The 14,329-nt window shown below is 36.2% G+C and overlaps 1 protein-coding gene across 5 annotated transcripts in view; it reads left to right on the forward strand.

Annotated features, from left to right (window-relative positions):
* Positions 1-14,329, forward strand: part of ATP13A3 (ATPase 13A3) — a 61,146-nt gene that overhangs the window by 36,328 nt on the left and 10,489 nt on the right. For all 5 annotated transcript variants that reach the window (XM_069792362.1, XM_069792360.1, XM_069792363.1 and 2 more), the window contains 18 exons: positions 1,303-1,460; positions 2,122-2,310; positions 3,244-3,305; positions 3,887-4,037; positions 4,497-4,613; positions 5,651-5,668; positions 5,760-5,913; positions 6,000-6,120; positions 7,335-7,459; positions 8,403-8,581; positions 9,064-9,186; positions 9,270-9,349; positions 10,029-10,071; positions 10,168-10,277; positions 11,122-11,218; positions 12,114-12,186; positions 13,013-13,190; positions 13,843-14,030. In XM_069792362.1, the coding sequence (XP_069648463.1) occupies positions 1,303-1,460; positions 2,122-2,310; positions 3,244-3,305; positions 3,887-4,037; positions 4,497-4,613; positions 5,651-5,668; positions 5,760-5,913; positions 6,000-6,120; positions 7,335-7,459; positions 8,403-8,581; positions 9,064-9,186; positions 9,270-9,349; positions 10,029-10,071; positions 10,168-10,277; positions 11,122-11,218; positions 12,114-12,186; positions 13,013-13,190; positions 13,843-14,030 (2,166 nt within the window). The remainder of the gene's footprint in view (positions 1-1,302; positions 1,461-2,121; positions 2,311-3,243; positions 3,306-3,886; positions 4,038-4,496; positions 4,614-5,650; positions 5,669-5,759; positions 5,914-5,999; positions 6,121-7,334; positions 7,460-8,402; positions 8,582-9,063; positions 9,187-9,269; positions 9,350-10,028; positions 10,072-10,167; positions 10,278-11,121; positions 11,219-12,113; positions 12,187-13,012; positions 13,191-13,842; positions 14,031-14,329) is intronic.

A 14,329-nucleotide genomic window follows, 5' to 3' on the forward strand; every position in this document is an offset into this window, starting at 1 on the left:
TTCTTTTGTTTCTTAAATAAGAAATTTTATGTGCCCAGCCTGATGTGTATATACAGATAGGTGGTCCAAAACAGCAACAGAAATGAACTGCTGAAGACTTACTTCTTCTATTCTGTGGGAAGGATAATGTTGGTTTTTTTTTTTTTTAAAGCCTGAAACCATGGTCTGGAACTCTTACAAGGAGAATTGTAATTGCTTCCAACACACTGAGCCTTACTGCCCCGACATGTGAAGTCATTTTTTAAATCTTCTCTTTGCCCATGACAGGTCATCCTATGTTGTTAACAGGATGAATTTAGCTCTGTGGACCTTGTTCAAGATTTTACATATGGACAAGTACACTTTTCCTGCTATGACTATATATAAAGAGAGGAGCAAAGGGATATAAAATCCTCTCTGTTCTCCTGTCTGGTTTACAGGGATGGCTTTTAGGCAAGTAGGGAATTTCCCACTCCACAGCACTGGACAGATGTCACAGCGCTTGTAGCTTCTCACTCCTAAGATGTCTGATAGTAAGAATGGAAGTAATTCTTACCTAGTAGGATACAAGTAAAAATCCCTTTCTCTGAGGGAGGGGGATGCCACAAAATTGAAGATGCTAGAAAATTTAGTCCTTAAAAGAATTTTAGGAGAGCAGAACTCCATGTGGTTGTGTGCAAAGACATGTAGTCTTAATCTTGTCCTAAATCAGGTTATAAGATTGATCTGCTGGGACTGTACTCACAGTTAAGCCTTTAACATGAAATGTTTGATTATACAGCTGAAATATACATAAAATACCAATCAACTAAATGTATTCTTTTTATTTGTTCCTGAAACTCAGTTCATGGATATATTAGTGTGTATGTCAAAATACGATCAAGAGGTGGGTTTATCCAAAAGACTCTGTGCACCACATTACAGAGATTTGCCTTTTAAGTACTTAAGGTTGGACTCTATGAATAACTTCATTTTCTTTTTGCAAGGACTGGCTTAATTAGACAACTAATAAATCTACCCACTAGCTCTGCACCATGGGGGACAAAATGCAGTACAACAATTTCTTCCAGGTCAAACCTGCTGCTGTAAGAGAGGGGTTCATTTGCATCAGCTGCATGTCCTTGCCATAGGACAGAAGCACTTAGTATGATGTGCACATACATATTTGAAGCACCTTAATTACAGTATTGCAAAACATCTGTTACTGTATACTGAGAAACAGTCTTAATGAAATGAGTAGCTTAAGAGTGTCATTGGGGTTTTTAATATATTTGAATAGCTTTGCTCTTGTCTGTGCTTTTAATAACTTCTTTTTATTTCTAGGCTTTAGTACTGCTAAAGGACAGCTTGTTCGTTCCATACTATATCCAAAGCCAACTGATTTTAAACTCTACAGAGATGCCTATTTGTTTCTCCTGTCTCTGGTAGTGGTGGCGGGCATTGGGTTTCTTTACACAGTTGTCAATAGCATCTTAAATGAGGTATGTTTTAATTTCTGGTCCAGAACTGCCTTATTTTAGAAGAGGGTTGATCATTATTTCCAACACACTTCAGATGATGAGAAACAATTCAATTTTAAGTGAAAATTTCTTTGCTTCAGTTTGTATCAATGGAACGAGAGACTGAAGCTTACTGAGAACAAAATTCAGCAGAGAAGCAGAATTTGGCTATATTACAGTGAAATTTGAGTTTACCTCAATTTCTGTTGACCCAATTAGTAGACTTTATATGTAAGATTACTGTCTGACTGATATCCAGTTGAAAGAAAAAGGACACAGCACATCTAAAGCATGGCTGCAGGCGAAAAAATCCTTACCAAGAAACTGATAACTGATAACCTGATAACTAATTTTTTTCTTTCAAAAAAATTTGCATTATTCAGTTACTGTTTTAAAGGAATATATTTGCAGGAGAAAAAGTGAAAACTTGAAGTTACGGGTTGTGGATAATTTAGGAGTGGATTCTCATGGTTGCTGATGGTGGGTGAAGATTGAGCTAGGTTTCTGGGCAATCCAGAACATGCTGTACTGGGGAAAACAATGTGTGGATTTTGCTTTTGGTAACAGCAATGTGATGTTTCAGTGGGATAGTGAATCTTTTAAGTGGTGAGTTCTTGTTTGTTAACTCTGACCTTTATTGCAGGTTCCAGCTCATACCATCATCATAGAGTCTCTTGACATTATCACTATCACAGTGCCTCCAGCGCTTCCTGCTGCCATGACTGCTGGCATTGTTTATGCACAAAGAAGGCTGAAAAAAATTGGCATTTTCTGCATCAGCCCACAAAGGATAAATATTTGTGGCCAGCTGAATCTTGTGTGTTTTGATAAGGTTAGGTGAATTTTGAAACTTCGTGTTGCCACCTGGAGAGGCATTGTATTTTAAATGGGAATTTGTATAGACTAGCAACTACAGGAAAATTCATCACTTTCATATAAGTTAGATCATTTTTGTGCTGTTAGCTTCCAGGTATTCGGTATTTACCACCTGTTAAGTCACTTAATTTAGTCTTCTATAAAAAGTTGTTATATTCCAGAGCTGCTTTCTTATCTCAAGACTCCCAAGTCCTAACTTACTACTGGCACCCCAGAAGTGTGAGAGTTGGGGTCTATTAAGAGTTTTATTTAGTACACAGACTTCTGGAAAATTGAAGTGTGAGGTCAGACTTGTTTCTTATTTTAATTTATTTCAATGAAAAGCCAAATCAGCATATTTTGTTATTATTCCTTAACAGAAACATGAGTGAAAGACAGTAATGCCACTAGCCAGAATCCTTTGCTTTTAGCTAATTCTTAGATAAAATTTATTTTCCTCCTTAGGTTTTTATCTAAAATCTTAAGTACCCACACTAAATTTATTATTTCCCTTGTAAATATATTCCGGTTACTGTTTTAACTATGTAAGAAAGTAGCACTAAGGGTTTCGTACCTATTTTCTGTTGCCCTCATCCCCTGAGTATAGAGATGTTGAGCTATCATCTTTGGATTTTAAGGGTCTGTTTTGTTTGTCCTGTCTCCAAGGAGGGGCATGATTGCTTTGAATGGTTTTTAAAGTTATTTTACAGGGTTGGAACTTAGTTACTAGCAAAAAGCAAGGGAGATACTGTATTTCCTGTCCTGAAGTCTTGATTTTTAAGTGAAAACAAAATAAAATATATTGTTCAAGTGTAATTTGATTAATTAGCTGTTAATTTTTGCTTTACCTGAGGGTAACTTCTTTCTGAAAGCTTTTTCTTCTTGCCATGCCCCTTGGTTTATTTTGCAGACTGGCACACTTACTGAGGATGGTTTGGATCTTTGGGGAATTCAGCGGGTGGAAAATGCTCGGTAAGGATAAGCTCAGAGCTGATAGCAAATATGATACTTTGTTGTGCTTTAACAGCTTCAGCAGAATAGAACAGAAAATTCAATGTGAGCTCATATATGTTTGCATTTCTGTAATGAGCTGTAAGAATGCAACTGAAAATACAGTTTAGGTGTAGTGAAAGTTATAACCATCTTATGAGGCTGAGGTGGCATTTAATGTGTTAAAGTCTGAGACTCATTAGGTTCATACTGCAGAAATGATGCAGTTAAAGAATAGCATGTTTCCTTAATCCTGTCCTCCTAAGTGACTTCTTGGGCTGCTAAAATGAATTAGCTTAGCTAATTTTGTTAAGTACAAAGTGATAAGAGGCCTCTGTATGAGGAATGAAAGTAGACAGTGAATTAACACAGTTTTTGAAGGAGACAGAAGTTGTGACTGCTTCTGAAGATTTCAGCCCAGAGTCTTAATCTGTTTTCTGTGATGTGTGAAAATACAAGAGACTTGTGCAGTCAATTTTCTTCTGTTAATCTAAACAAACCTTTTGAATTGGCTCATAATAAATAATTATAGTGCTAAGTATATTATTACTTCATTGTTTTAGTTTCCTTTTGCCGGAAGAGAGGGCTTGCAGTGAGAGCTTGCTGAAGTCTGAGTTTGTTGCTTGCATGGCAACTTGTCATTCCCTTACAAAAATTGAAGGGGTACTTTCTGGGGATCCGCTTGATTTGAAGATGTTTGAAGCAATAGGATGGGTAAGTGTCTGCTTGTTTCAAGAGAAGCAACTTTTTTAAGATTAGTAATCTGAAATTTCCTACGCTGTTACATACAAGATAAACCATTATATGCTGTTTCAAGCTGCAACTGTAAAGTGGTGGGCTTTTGACAATGCCTCTGTGTCAAAGAAAGTCTTAATAAGAAAATGTTCCTAAAATGTGTTCTGTGCAGCGATTCATAGAACTGAAAGAATCTGAAGAGATAATTTACTGCTTTCTGATGTGTGTGGCAAAGTTTCAATGCATATTATAAACATGTAAAATAAGTGGATCTTAAATTAACTGCTAAATTAAGACACTTAATTCTCACAGGAAATTTTATTTAAAAGATCATTGCACCTTGGGCTGACTTCCAAGCCTGTTTTTTTCCCTGAAAATTACATTACGAGAATATCAAAGATAATGAATGTATAAATTAGTTGATTATTTTTAATACAGATTTTAGAAGAAGCAACTGAAGAGGAAACAGCCCTTCATAATCGAATCATGCCGACAGTGGTTCGACCTTCAAAACAACTTTTACCAGAATCCAAGCAAGCAACAAATCAAGAAATGGTATAAAAATTCAAAACAATTCTTTGAGTTAAAGTAATCCTTCATGTTAAACAAATACATTTTATCGCATGCTATGGTTCAGGCTGATATAATTCAAACAGGATCAAAACTGTGTGGTTTTTGATGACAAAGGTAGAGAAGACATGTTTGAACTGTTGTTGAAGGTAGTGGTTCAGTGTATGCCACTTTCAAGGTGAGCAGACTGATTATTACCCTTACGGACTGGTTATAAAGTGCTGCAACGCTTTTTGAGTTTACACATTTTAATATTAGTATCATTACCAAATTCTTATGGTGCTAATGAATTGCTTAGGTGTGTTCACCTTGCAGTTTCAGTTAAAACAATTTTTTGTTAATGTCACTGTGCGGCACTGAATTCTTGCCACCATCATACCTTCGAGATGTATGCTTTAAGTACCAAGTTAAAAATAAAATGTACATGGCAGATTTAATTTTTTTTTTCTATCTGCATTTTGAAGTATTCTTGAATACTTCAGGAGGGGAAATTTTAAGCATGTGACTGTATATCCAGATTATCACAGAACAGGGTAATGGGAGGGTACAACAAGTTGGTTCCTCTCTGAGTCTTATTCTGTGGTAGATAGAAGCGTCTTTTTTTTGTGTTCAGAACTCTGTACAGGCACAGCAGCAAACTGTGCAGTAGTTGATGTGAACATTCTTGAAACTTATTACATGATTTTTTGGAGATATATGTAATAATCATGGCCTCATTCTGAAATACCATAGTAGGTTAATCATTTACATAGGCTAAACAGATGGGCTGGACTGTGAAAGGTCTTGCAAATTCTAATCAAGAAATCAAGCTCTGAAGTTCTGTTATGTCTCACTTAAAGGATTTTAAACAGATGTAGTATATTCATATTCAGCTTTTATGAAATCCATTGCAAATATATGTGACTTTATATTGAGAGTGCTGTGTAGATTAATTTACTGATTTATGTTGAAATAGTTCGTAGCTGAAAAAATACTTAAAAATTAATATTTACCGTAAATGTATTTTTTCTTTTTTTTTTTAGGAGTTGTTTGAGCTTTCGGTAAGTATGCTTTTTCGATTAAACATGTACCTCTTTTCTTAGAATGTATGTGGATGTAACCCTTTTCTTCCTTCCTTCCTGTATGACACAGACCAGTTATGAGATTGGAATTGTGCGTCAGTTTCCATTTTCTTCAGTTTTGCAACGTATGTGTGTAATAGCGAGAGTTCTAGGGGAGAAGAGAATGGATGCTTACATGAAAGGTGCCCCTGAAGTGATTGCCAGCTTGTGTAAGCAGGAAACAGGTAAAGGAACAAACTATTTTTATTTCTTGTGTAGCTGAGCTGGGGCATGAATAATTTTAATAACTCTAAACTTGACCTTTTTAAAGTTCCTGTTGACTTTGAGTGTGTCCTGGAAGAATACACGAAGCAGGGCTTCCGAGTTATTGCTCTTGCTCACAGAAAACTGGAGTCTAAACTTACGTGGCACAAAGTCCAGACTATTAATAGGTAAGAGTGACTTCACTTTTTAATAAGTAACAGGCTTTAAAAGCGGTATGCTTTGGATTAATTATATAATGTTTATTATTGTTTAAATCAATGGCTACTCATCTTTAGCTTTATTCTGTCTTGACATATGTAGTTCTGTGCATTCTTTATTTGTACCCTGGACAATACATAGAAACTTAAGGAAGTTTTTCTGCAATAATGTGAATTCTGAGTAACATCTTTAAGTTTGAAATGAACTGTAATACTAATTTTTTGTGGTGTTTAATTTTTGTTAACGTGGCAGAAAACCTCATTTGATTTCTGTTACTTGAACATACTTATGTCATCTGTGTTTATTAAAGATAATAGCGTGTAGTAGAAACCCTCCTGTGCACGTTTGATTGAGTTTGTTCATCTGCTATAGGCAGCATGTCCATTTTCTCATTGCAAAGCGTGTCGGAAAGGCTTGGAAGGTAGAAACATTTCTTCCTTCAAAGAGTAGTATTTCCTGTTAATTATTTTTCAGCTGGTCCTAGTCTTGTGGATAATGCTGTCTTTTCCATAGTGTTTGAAAGTGTAGCATCACTATGAAAATGCAAGCTTTGACTCTGTTCTTTTGTATCAGCTCTGTGTACAAGATGAACTTTTTGCAAAGCAGTACAAAGCAGAGAAATGGCTTTTCCAATTTGGGGTGTGAAAATCTATGTAGCAGTAAAATACCCAAGACCTGTAAATACACTGACTTTCATGTAAACCAAAGTTAATTGGTTGCTTTACTTAATTAGCTAATGTCTATTAATCTTACTAGCCTTGGTAACATAATTTGGTAGCTTGTATGTTAAGGTTCAGCTAATTTGGAAATTAGAGATATGCATTCTAAACAAATCTTAAAATTTGGCTGTGAATGCAGTTAGCTTCAGAGCATTTTTTCTAGCAGTAACCTTTTTGAGGATGTAATCTCTTTTAGAAAGAGTTCTCGTGAAAGAAACTAAAAATTGTGCTTGAGAGGAAACAATGTTTTCTCAATACTCTTTTTCAACTATAAAACAAGGGGAATAAGTATAAATGATTGTGAATAATGATATCTCTCCGGTCACTTTATGAAGTAAATACTTCACTTTTCATGGTTAGAAATAAAAATTTCCCTTTACTTTGATAAACAGAAAACCAGGCTCTTTAAGCTGCACCTAATAATTGTAATTCTAATGTTCTCTTCCTTGCCTCCTTTTCTATAGAGATGCTATTGAAAGCAACATGGATTTTATGGGGTTAATTATCATGCAAAACAAGCTGAAGCAAGAAACCCCTGCTGTACTTGAAGATTTGCATAAAGCCAACATTCGCACCGTCATGGTTACAGGTTAGCATGTAAACATTCATAACCAAAAGACAAAAATCCATCTCTTTTTTGGTCTTATTTTAATTATAGTTTATGAAGTCAAATTTTAGTGTCAATAGGCTGGGATTACACTGTATTTATAGCAAGAGGGAAGTTTAGAAACTATTGTGAGACTATTCAGACACCAATCTGTTTCTTTTTGGATGACGGTTGCTTTGCTAAGTCAGAGATCATAAACCAGTATAGGTATTAATTCTACTTTGTAGCTTCTTCTTCCTAGCTTCATGCACAAGTTACTTTCTAATGAATTGAAGGATGAAAAACCTTAGAGGTCTTCCAAATCAGACTAGGTGAAAGTCCTGTTCTAGTCTTATGACTGACCCTGCTTTGAGCGGGAGGTTGGACTAGATGACCTCCTAAGGGTCCCTACCATTTTGCATTATATTATGATAAGTCACTTTGTATTGGGTGTTTTTTTGTAAGAATGACTTCTGTCCCCATAAGCGGGACACGTGTCTGTGCTCAGTGTTTTCCATGCAATATGTGTGTGTGTGTGCTTTTTAAATCGTAGGTATTGCAATGTTGGAATAATGTTTTGATATGCTAGCAATACAACTCATGTTCACATGTTCTGTGGCTGTGTTTAAAAAGTGGTATTTTAAATGGCTGTGTGTTTTCTGCTTGTTTTTCAATGTATACTAAAATTTGGTCAATAAGAGATCTTTATGGCTGAAAGAAGCATACAAAGTTTCTAGTGATGTTAGTGCAGGGGGGGAGTTTAACGGGCTAGGCTTTTGGAGTTTTGTCTGTAGGCTTGGTTTGCCCTAAGGTTGTCACTGGTATGTTGGGCAGTCCTCTTCCTAGTTTAAAACTGTCTTTGTTAGCTTTTCTCTTATGTGGAATATCAGTATATGGTATTGATTCTTTTCTAACTGAAACCTTTTTAAATGCAATTGTTTAACAGGGGATAACATGTTAACTGCTATCTCTGTGGCCAGAGACTGTGGAATGATTCTACCTCAGGATAAGGTCATTGTTGCTGAAGCACTACCTCCAAAGGATGGGCAGGCTGCCAGGATCAACTGGCATTATGCAGATACCTTAGCAAAATGCACTAGTTCATCACCAGCCATAAACTCAGAGGTACTATGAGCATTATTATGCCCTTAGAGTGTAAGCAGTTAGTTTCACTGTTGAGTTAGTTTCTTTCTTTTTATCTTACTCTGTTAAATAACAAATCTGCTGTTAAGTGTCAAATCAAAATTGATGTACTAGTTAACTTTCAGATCTTAAAATACCAGAGTAGTAAAACAGCTGGGGGAGCTAGTTTTTCAACCGTGATAATGACATTTGACATTAGTTGTGCAGGAGACAGGTTGTGGTTTTTTTTTTTTCCCACGTTTCATTCTGTTAAGACTGCTCTAGCTGCTTGCAGTTGAAACATTAAACCACATTTTCTTTTTACTAAATAAGTGTTTTCATTGTATGAAGTTTTCTTTCAAGTAACATTCTTAGAAACCTCCTCTAGTGTGGGATCTCTAGGAATACCCCTCTGAGTATTAGCTTGAAATTACAAGCTATCTGTGCAAATACACTACAGCTAGAACATTAACTCCTTTTGATAGGATATTCCAGTTAAATTGGTCCATGAAAGCCTTGAGGATCTCCAGATGACCAAATACCATTTTGCAATGAATGGAAAGTCATTTGCAGTGATTTTGGAGCATTTTCAGGACCTGGTACCCAAGGTGAGCATTTTACTTGAGTATGGGCACTTTTGATGGGGAACAGACTTTGCCCTGTGACCATTAAGAAATCTTCTGTCTTCCAGCTTGTGTTACATGGCACTGTGTTTGCTCGCATGGCGCCTGATCAGAAAACTCAGTTGGTGGAAGCTTTACAAAATGTAGAGTAAGTATTTGCTTAAGCATAGAAAGCGGGAGGGTTGACAGAGTGTTTGATGTGATAGGAGGAAAAAATTATGTATGCTGCTAGCTATTTTGCCAAATGAAAAAGGCTGGGCTAATATAACTTCCTTGAGTTGGTAAATCAGCCTATTAGCTGAGCAGGAATGAGAGTAGTACCATCTGGTGGCTAGTTGTGAAAGTTTCAGACTTTTCATGAAGTTATAAATTATCGATAACTAAACTGACTAACATGTTATAAATGTGGTTGCTTGGCTTAATAAACAAATCCATCAAATGTCTTCTGTTTATTAAAGAACTATTAACAGAATGACTTCCGTTCACATATGGTCAGTATACTACTGTCTGTTGGTGTCAGGCCTTGCAGCTATACAAAATACTACGAAAGTCTCTTTGCCTAGAGGAAAAATGCTTTAGACCACCTTGGAATGATAGAGGGCTGATAATCATTATTGGTTTGATTGACCTGGCTAAGTCATACTACTTTTCTGTCTACTTCCTTACATGTATAATGGCAACAGTAATTGCTTTCAGCAGTAAAAAATCACTCATTATTATGCAAACCCCGAATAAGTCAAATAACACAGAAGTATTTAATGTAATAAGCTAAATGGACTATGATTAGGGAATAGTCCAGAATGCTGACATCTGTTTGGTTTTTATAGTTACTATGTGGGCATGTGTGGAGATGGAGCAAATGACTGTGGCGTAAGTATATTTTTATTTTCCATACAGAACTGCTCAGTTAAATTTTACAGCTGAAAGCAAGTTTAAAATGTTCTCTATTTCAATATTAACTGGCAGGCGCTAAAGAGGGCACATGGTGGTATATCTTTGTCTGAACTTGAGGCTTCTGTGGCATCACCATTCACTTCCAGGACACCTAGTATTTCCTGCGTGCCAAAGCTGATCAGGTAATGCTGCTTAGTTTGAACTTCAATGTGTCCAGGTAACTTGTTTTGCATACCCTCTATTAGTATATGTTTGAAGCTGTAGGAGGCCAGTTTGAATTAAAGAACAAGCCATACATTTTTAGTAGTTCTGTTTCTTTACTGAAGGTATTCTGAGCATAAGCTTGCCATAGCATGGTTTGGTATTTTTTAAAAAACCCTTTTGTCCACATAAAGTTAATTTTTAGAGCGTGAGCGAGCTTCTACACATTAGTATTTAATTTGATATCTTAGTGACTGTGCTAGTTTCCATAAAGGCTGTATGTAATTGCAAGCAGTAAAATTCTTCAGATGACTGCTCAGCGCCATACAAAGTAGAAAATAAATTTTCTAAATAGGGTTTGACCAATTTTTGATTCTAGAATTGGAAGGTAGGTAATAATTTTGGATAAAGGTCAGTCAGAGAAGAACCTACTTAAGTCTGTGTGGAACTAATGAAGTAATGTGTAATCAGAAACATTTCTAAAGTCAGCAGCTCTGTGGCTGACTGCATGTTCATTCAATCTGTGTAGTAAACTAGTGCTTCATAGATGCTTTTGCAAGCAGACCTTCATTTTAAAACCTCTGTTGGAAAACTGTGTGAAGTCCAAAGAACACAGAGGTAAGGTGGTGGCTCGGTTCAGAAGGCATGCTCACAACTTTGTACTTGAAAGTGTACCATTCTGACTGTCTTTTCTTGGTTTGTCTTCAGTCTAATGTCCCTCAAAGAGTTTGGTGATGTGTTTAGTTGCAGCTAAGTTTTGCTAGGCAGAATTTAACTGCTTGCACAGAAAGCTTTCTAGTTACGTGATTGCATTTGTTTTCACAGGGAAGGCCGTGCTGCTTTAATAACTTCCTTCTGTGTATTTAAGTTCATGGCATTATACAGCATTATCCAGTACATCAGTGTTACTCTGCTATATTCTGTAAGTATTCTGTAAGTGCTTAAGCAGGGCCAATGTAATCCAGAGATTTGAAAATTGGTAGATATTTAATATAAATTGTTGCAAGTCTCTTTGAGTACACAACACCTGCATTCTAAAAACTATCATTGGACTACAAGTAGTGTTACTATTTTTTGCCTTTTTTAAATTTATTAACTGTATGAAAAACATGGTAATATCTATTGAAAAAAAGCAAGAACTAATGCCTGTGAATAGAAAGTCTCTACAGTGGGAAGTCCAAATAAACATAAATTGAACAAAAATACAATTTTCAATTGTTTAAAAACTGTCAGCATTTTAAAATAGCCTAACTTTATTTAAAGGGCAGTGCATTCCTTTTGCTTAAGGCTTGAAAGAGAGCAGCTTGCAAGTATTGAGTTAGGAGTGAGGAAAAAAGCCAAGTGGAGTATTTCCTGTTAATGTGATTGGATTCACAGTATGGCATGAGGTAGAAATCCTGTATTTTAACTTGTATTCTGAGCAAGTTAAACATGCAAAGTATTAAAGGACCTTTGAGGTGGAAATTTTGACAACTGTGTGACTACATAGTAAGGTTATAGTGTTCATAGAACTGTGGGCCTAAGCTATTATTTCATTGGTTTGTAAGATTTAGTAATATAAGTTTGATTACAAACAAATTTCAATTACAAATAGCTTATGCATGTTGAAACTGTAATTATTTCATACCTTCATACTTCAGAAATTGATCTGTGAATTGTAGAGTACTCAAGACTCCTGCAGATAAAGGAAGCCAGTTTGACAAGAGACTGTCTTGTTTATTAGTGAAATGTAAAGAATTAATGTCATGGGACTGTCACTGTAAGATGTTTTTTGGTGTGAAGAAATTACCGATGTTTCAGTTGTGATTTCTGTCTAGATCCTGAGCAATTTGGGAGATTTCCAGTTTCTCTTCATTGATTTGGCAATCATTTTGGTGGTTGTCTTCACTAGTAAGTATTGTGCTGAATTACTGCTGCTGGCTTCTATGAAGCAGGTTTTGCTTGGTCAAATTTTCTTTAATATCTAATTACACGCTGTTTGGAGTAGGCACTGTGACATACGGTTAAGATGTTACGACTACTACAGTATATGCATTAAAACAACCAAACCACTGTGTACCAAGTTATTCATCTGAAGTTTGTGAAATGTCCTCATACAACAAGCAGGTTGTGGGCATGATCTTAGAAAAAGTAGTTCTTCACATTACAGGAAGTCATAAATCTCTACTGACATGAGGAAACTGTTTTTGGAATCAAGTTGTTCCAATACAATCTTTCTCAAATGTTTTGATTTCTTGTATTTTTAATTGCACTTCTGTCCACAAAATGTTATACTTGAAAACTTTTATCTAGTGAAGTATTTGATTCCACATGTGAACCTAGAACTCAGTTTACTGGCTAACAGTAGAATTCCATTTTAAAGTTTGAGAGACTGCTTCTTTGAAGCAATGGCAGACCAAAACTGAGGGAATGAGCTGTAAGTCCTTGTGCCAGACAATGGGAATTTGGCCAGACATTACTAATTCCTTAAGTTTCATGGCTTCTATTATTGTCCCCTGCTATCCTGTGCTGCTGGGGGTAACCAGCCTGTAGAAGGCACTGTGGCATTATTCTAGTGTGGTATAATCTTTTCAAGGTGGTTTCACACTTGCAGTTCTGGCCTAATTTTTACAGTGATGTCATGAGCAAGCCATTCTAATCCCACAGAATGTGAACAGAGTAACTCTTGAAAACCATAATTATGTAATGTGTAATTTGTTTTTCTTTCTCTTTGCAGTGAGTCTGAACCCTGCGTGGAAGGAGCTTGTTGCACGAAGGCCTCCATCAGGTCTTATCTCAGGTCCACTTCTGTGTTCCGTTTTGTCTCAGATCATCATCTGCCTTGCTTTCCAAACGTTTGGGTTTTTTTGGGTCAAACAGCAGTCCTGGTATGAGCCTTGGACAACGGAATCTGAGTAAGTGTTTCAGTGGCTCCATGCAGGATATAGCAATGATTGGAAAGCTATAGGCAATAATTGCTTCCTTCTTTATTGACCCCCTTTGGAGACTTTGTAAATAAAGCTTCTGTATGGCAGCTTGTTAATCTGTTGAGGTTTTTGTGAAAAGCATACTAATACATAGGAGTTACCCAATGACTGAAATGCAAAACTGGGGCAGAGCCAGGCTGCGCAGGGTCTGAAGACTCCTCAACTTTGAGACAGTGGAGGTTGAAATTTGAAATTAATGGTTCAGACCCATTTTAACTGATCTATGTTATGAAGTTTTGTTTTCCTGTTAGAGATCCAGTGAATCAAATTCATATGTCTGAAAATGAAGAGGTGTTTTAATCTTTTTTTAGATGGCAATATTTTCTTGCCTGTCTTCGAAGTTTATCTACAGTGATAGCTTCTAAACAGTTCATGTAGTGAACTTACAAGCTGGAAGCATAAAAGAACTGGAAGCATAAAATTCACAAAAATTGCAGTTTTGAGTTATTTATTACTACCTGTAATAGGTTTTCAAGGATAAGCTTTTACCACTGTAGCAGTTTGTTCTGTCATTACTTTAGTTAATAAGTAGACCTTGTTTGCATCTTCTCCTTAACTCAGTGGTTTTTTTGTGTTGTAGTGCATGTAATGTATTGGATGCCACAAACAACAGCTCTGCACCCCATGAGAATGAGACTCTTCATGATGAACATTACATTAAAAATTATGAAAACACAACTTTGTTTTTTATATCCAGCTTTCAGTACCTCATAGTGGCAATTGTCTTTTCTAAAGGAAGGCCCTTTAGACAACCATGCTACAAAAATTGTAAGTCCTTTCTTACTATGTACAGTTCTAAGTAAAACTCCAAGTGACTGTGCACTCGTTTATCTGTGGTTCACTTACTGCCTGAGTGGCACAACAGAATTGTAATAGTGTTGCCAGGAGAACATAATACAATTACCCTCTGATAATCAGAGGTAGAAATAGGGAAGTATTAAACCGTGTGGAGAAATTTGTGTTAATAGTTGCTTTGTTTGTAGAAGTATATGTGTATATACGTTTCAGCTCCACAAATGAGTCGGTGAGAAATTGAGTCTGGCGTTCTGTCTCTTTATGGCTGTCAG

This window comes from Haliaeetus albicilla, chromosome 9 (assembly GCF_947461875.1).
Source record: "Haliaeetus albicilla chromosome 9, bHalAlb1.1, whole genome shotgun sequence".
Classification (NCBI taxonomy): Eukaryota; Metazoa; Chordata; class Aves; order Accipitriformes; family Accipitridae; genus Haliaeetus; species Haliaeetus albicilla.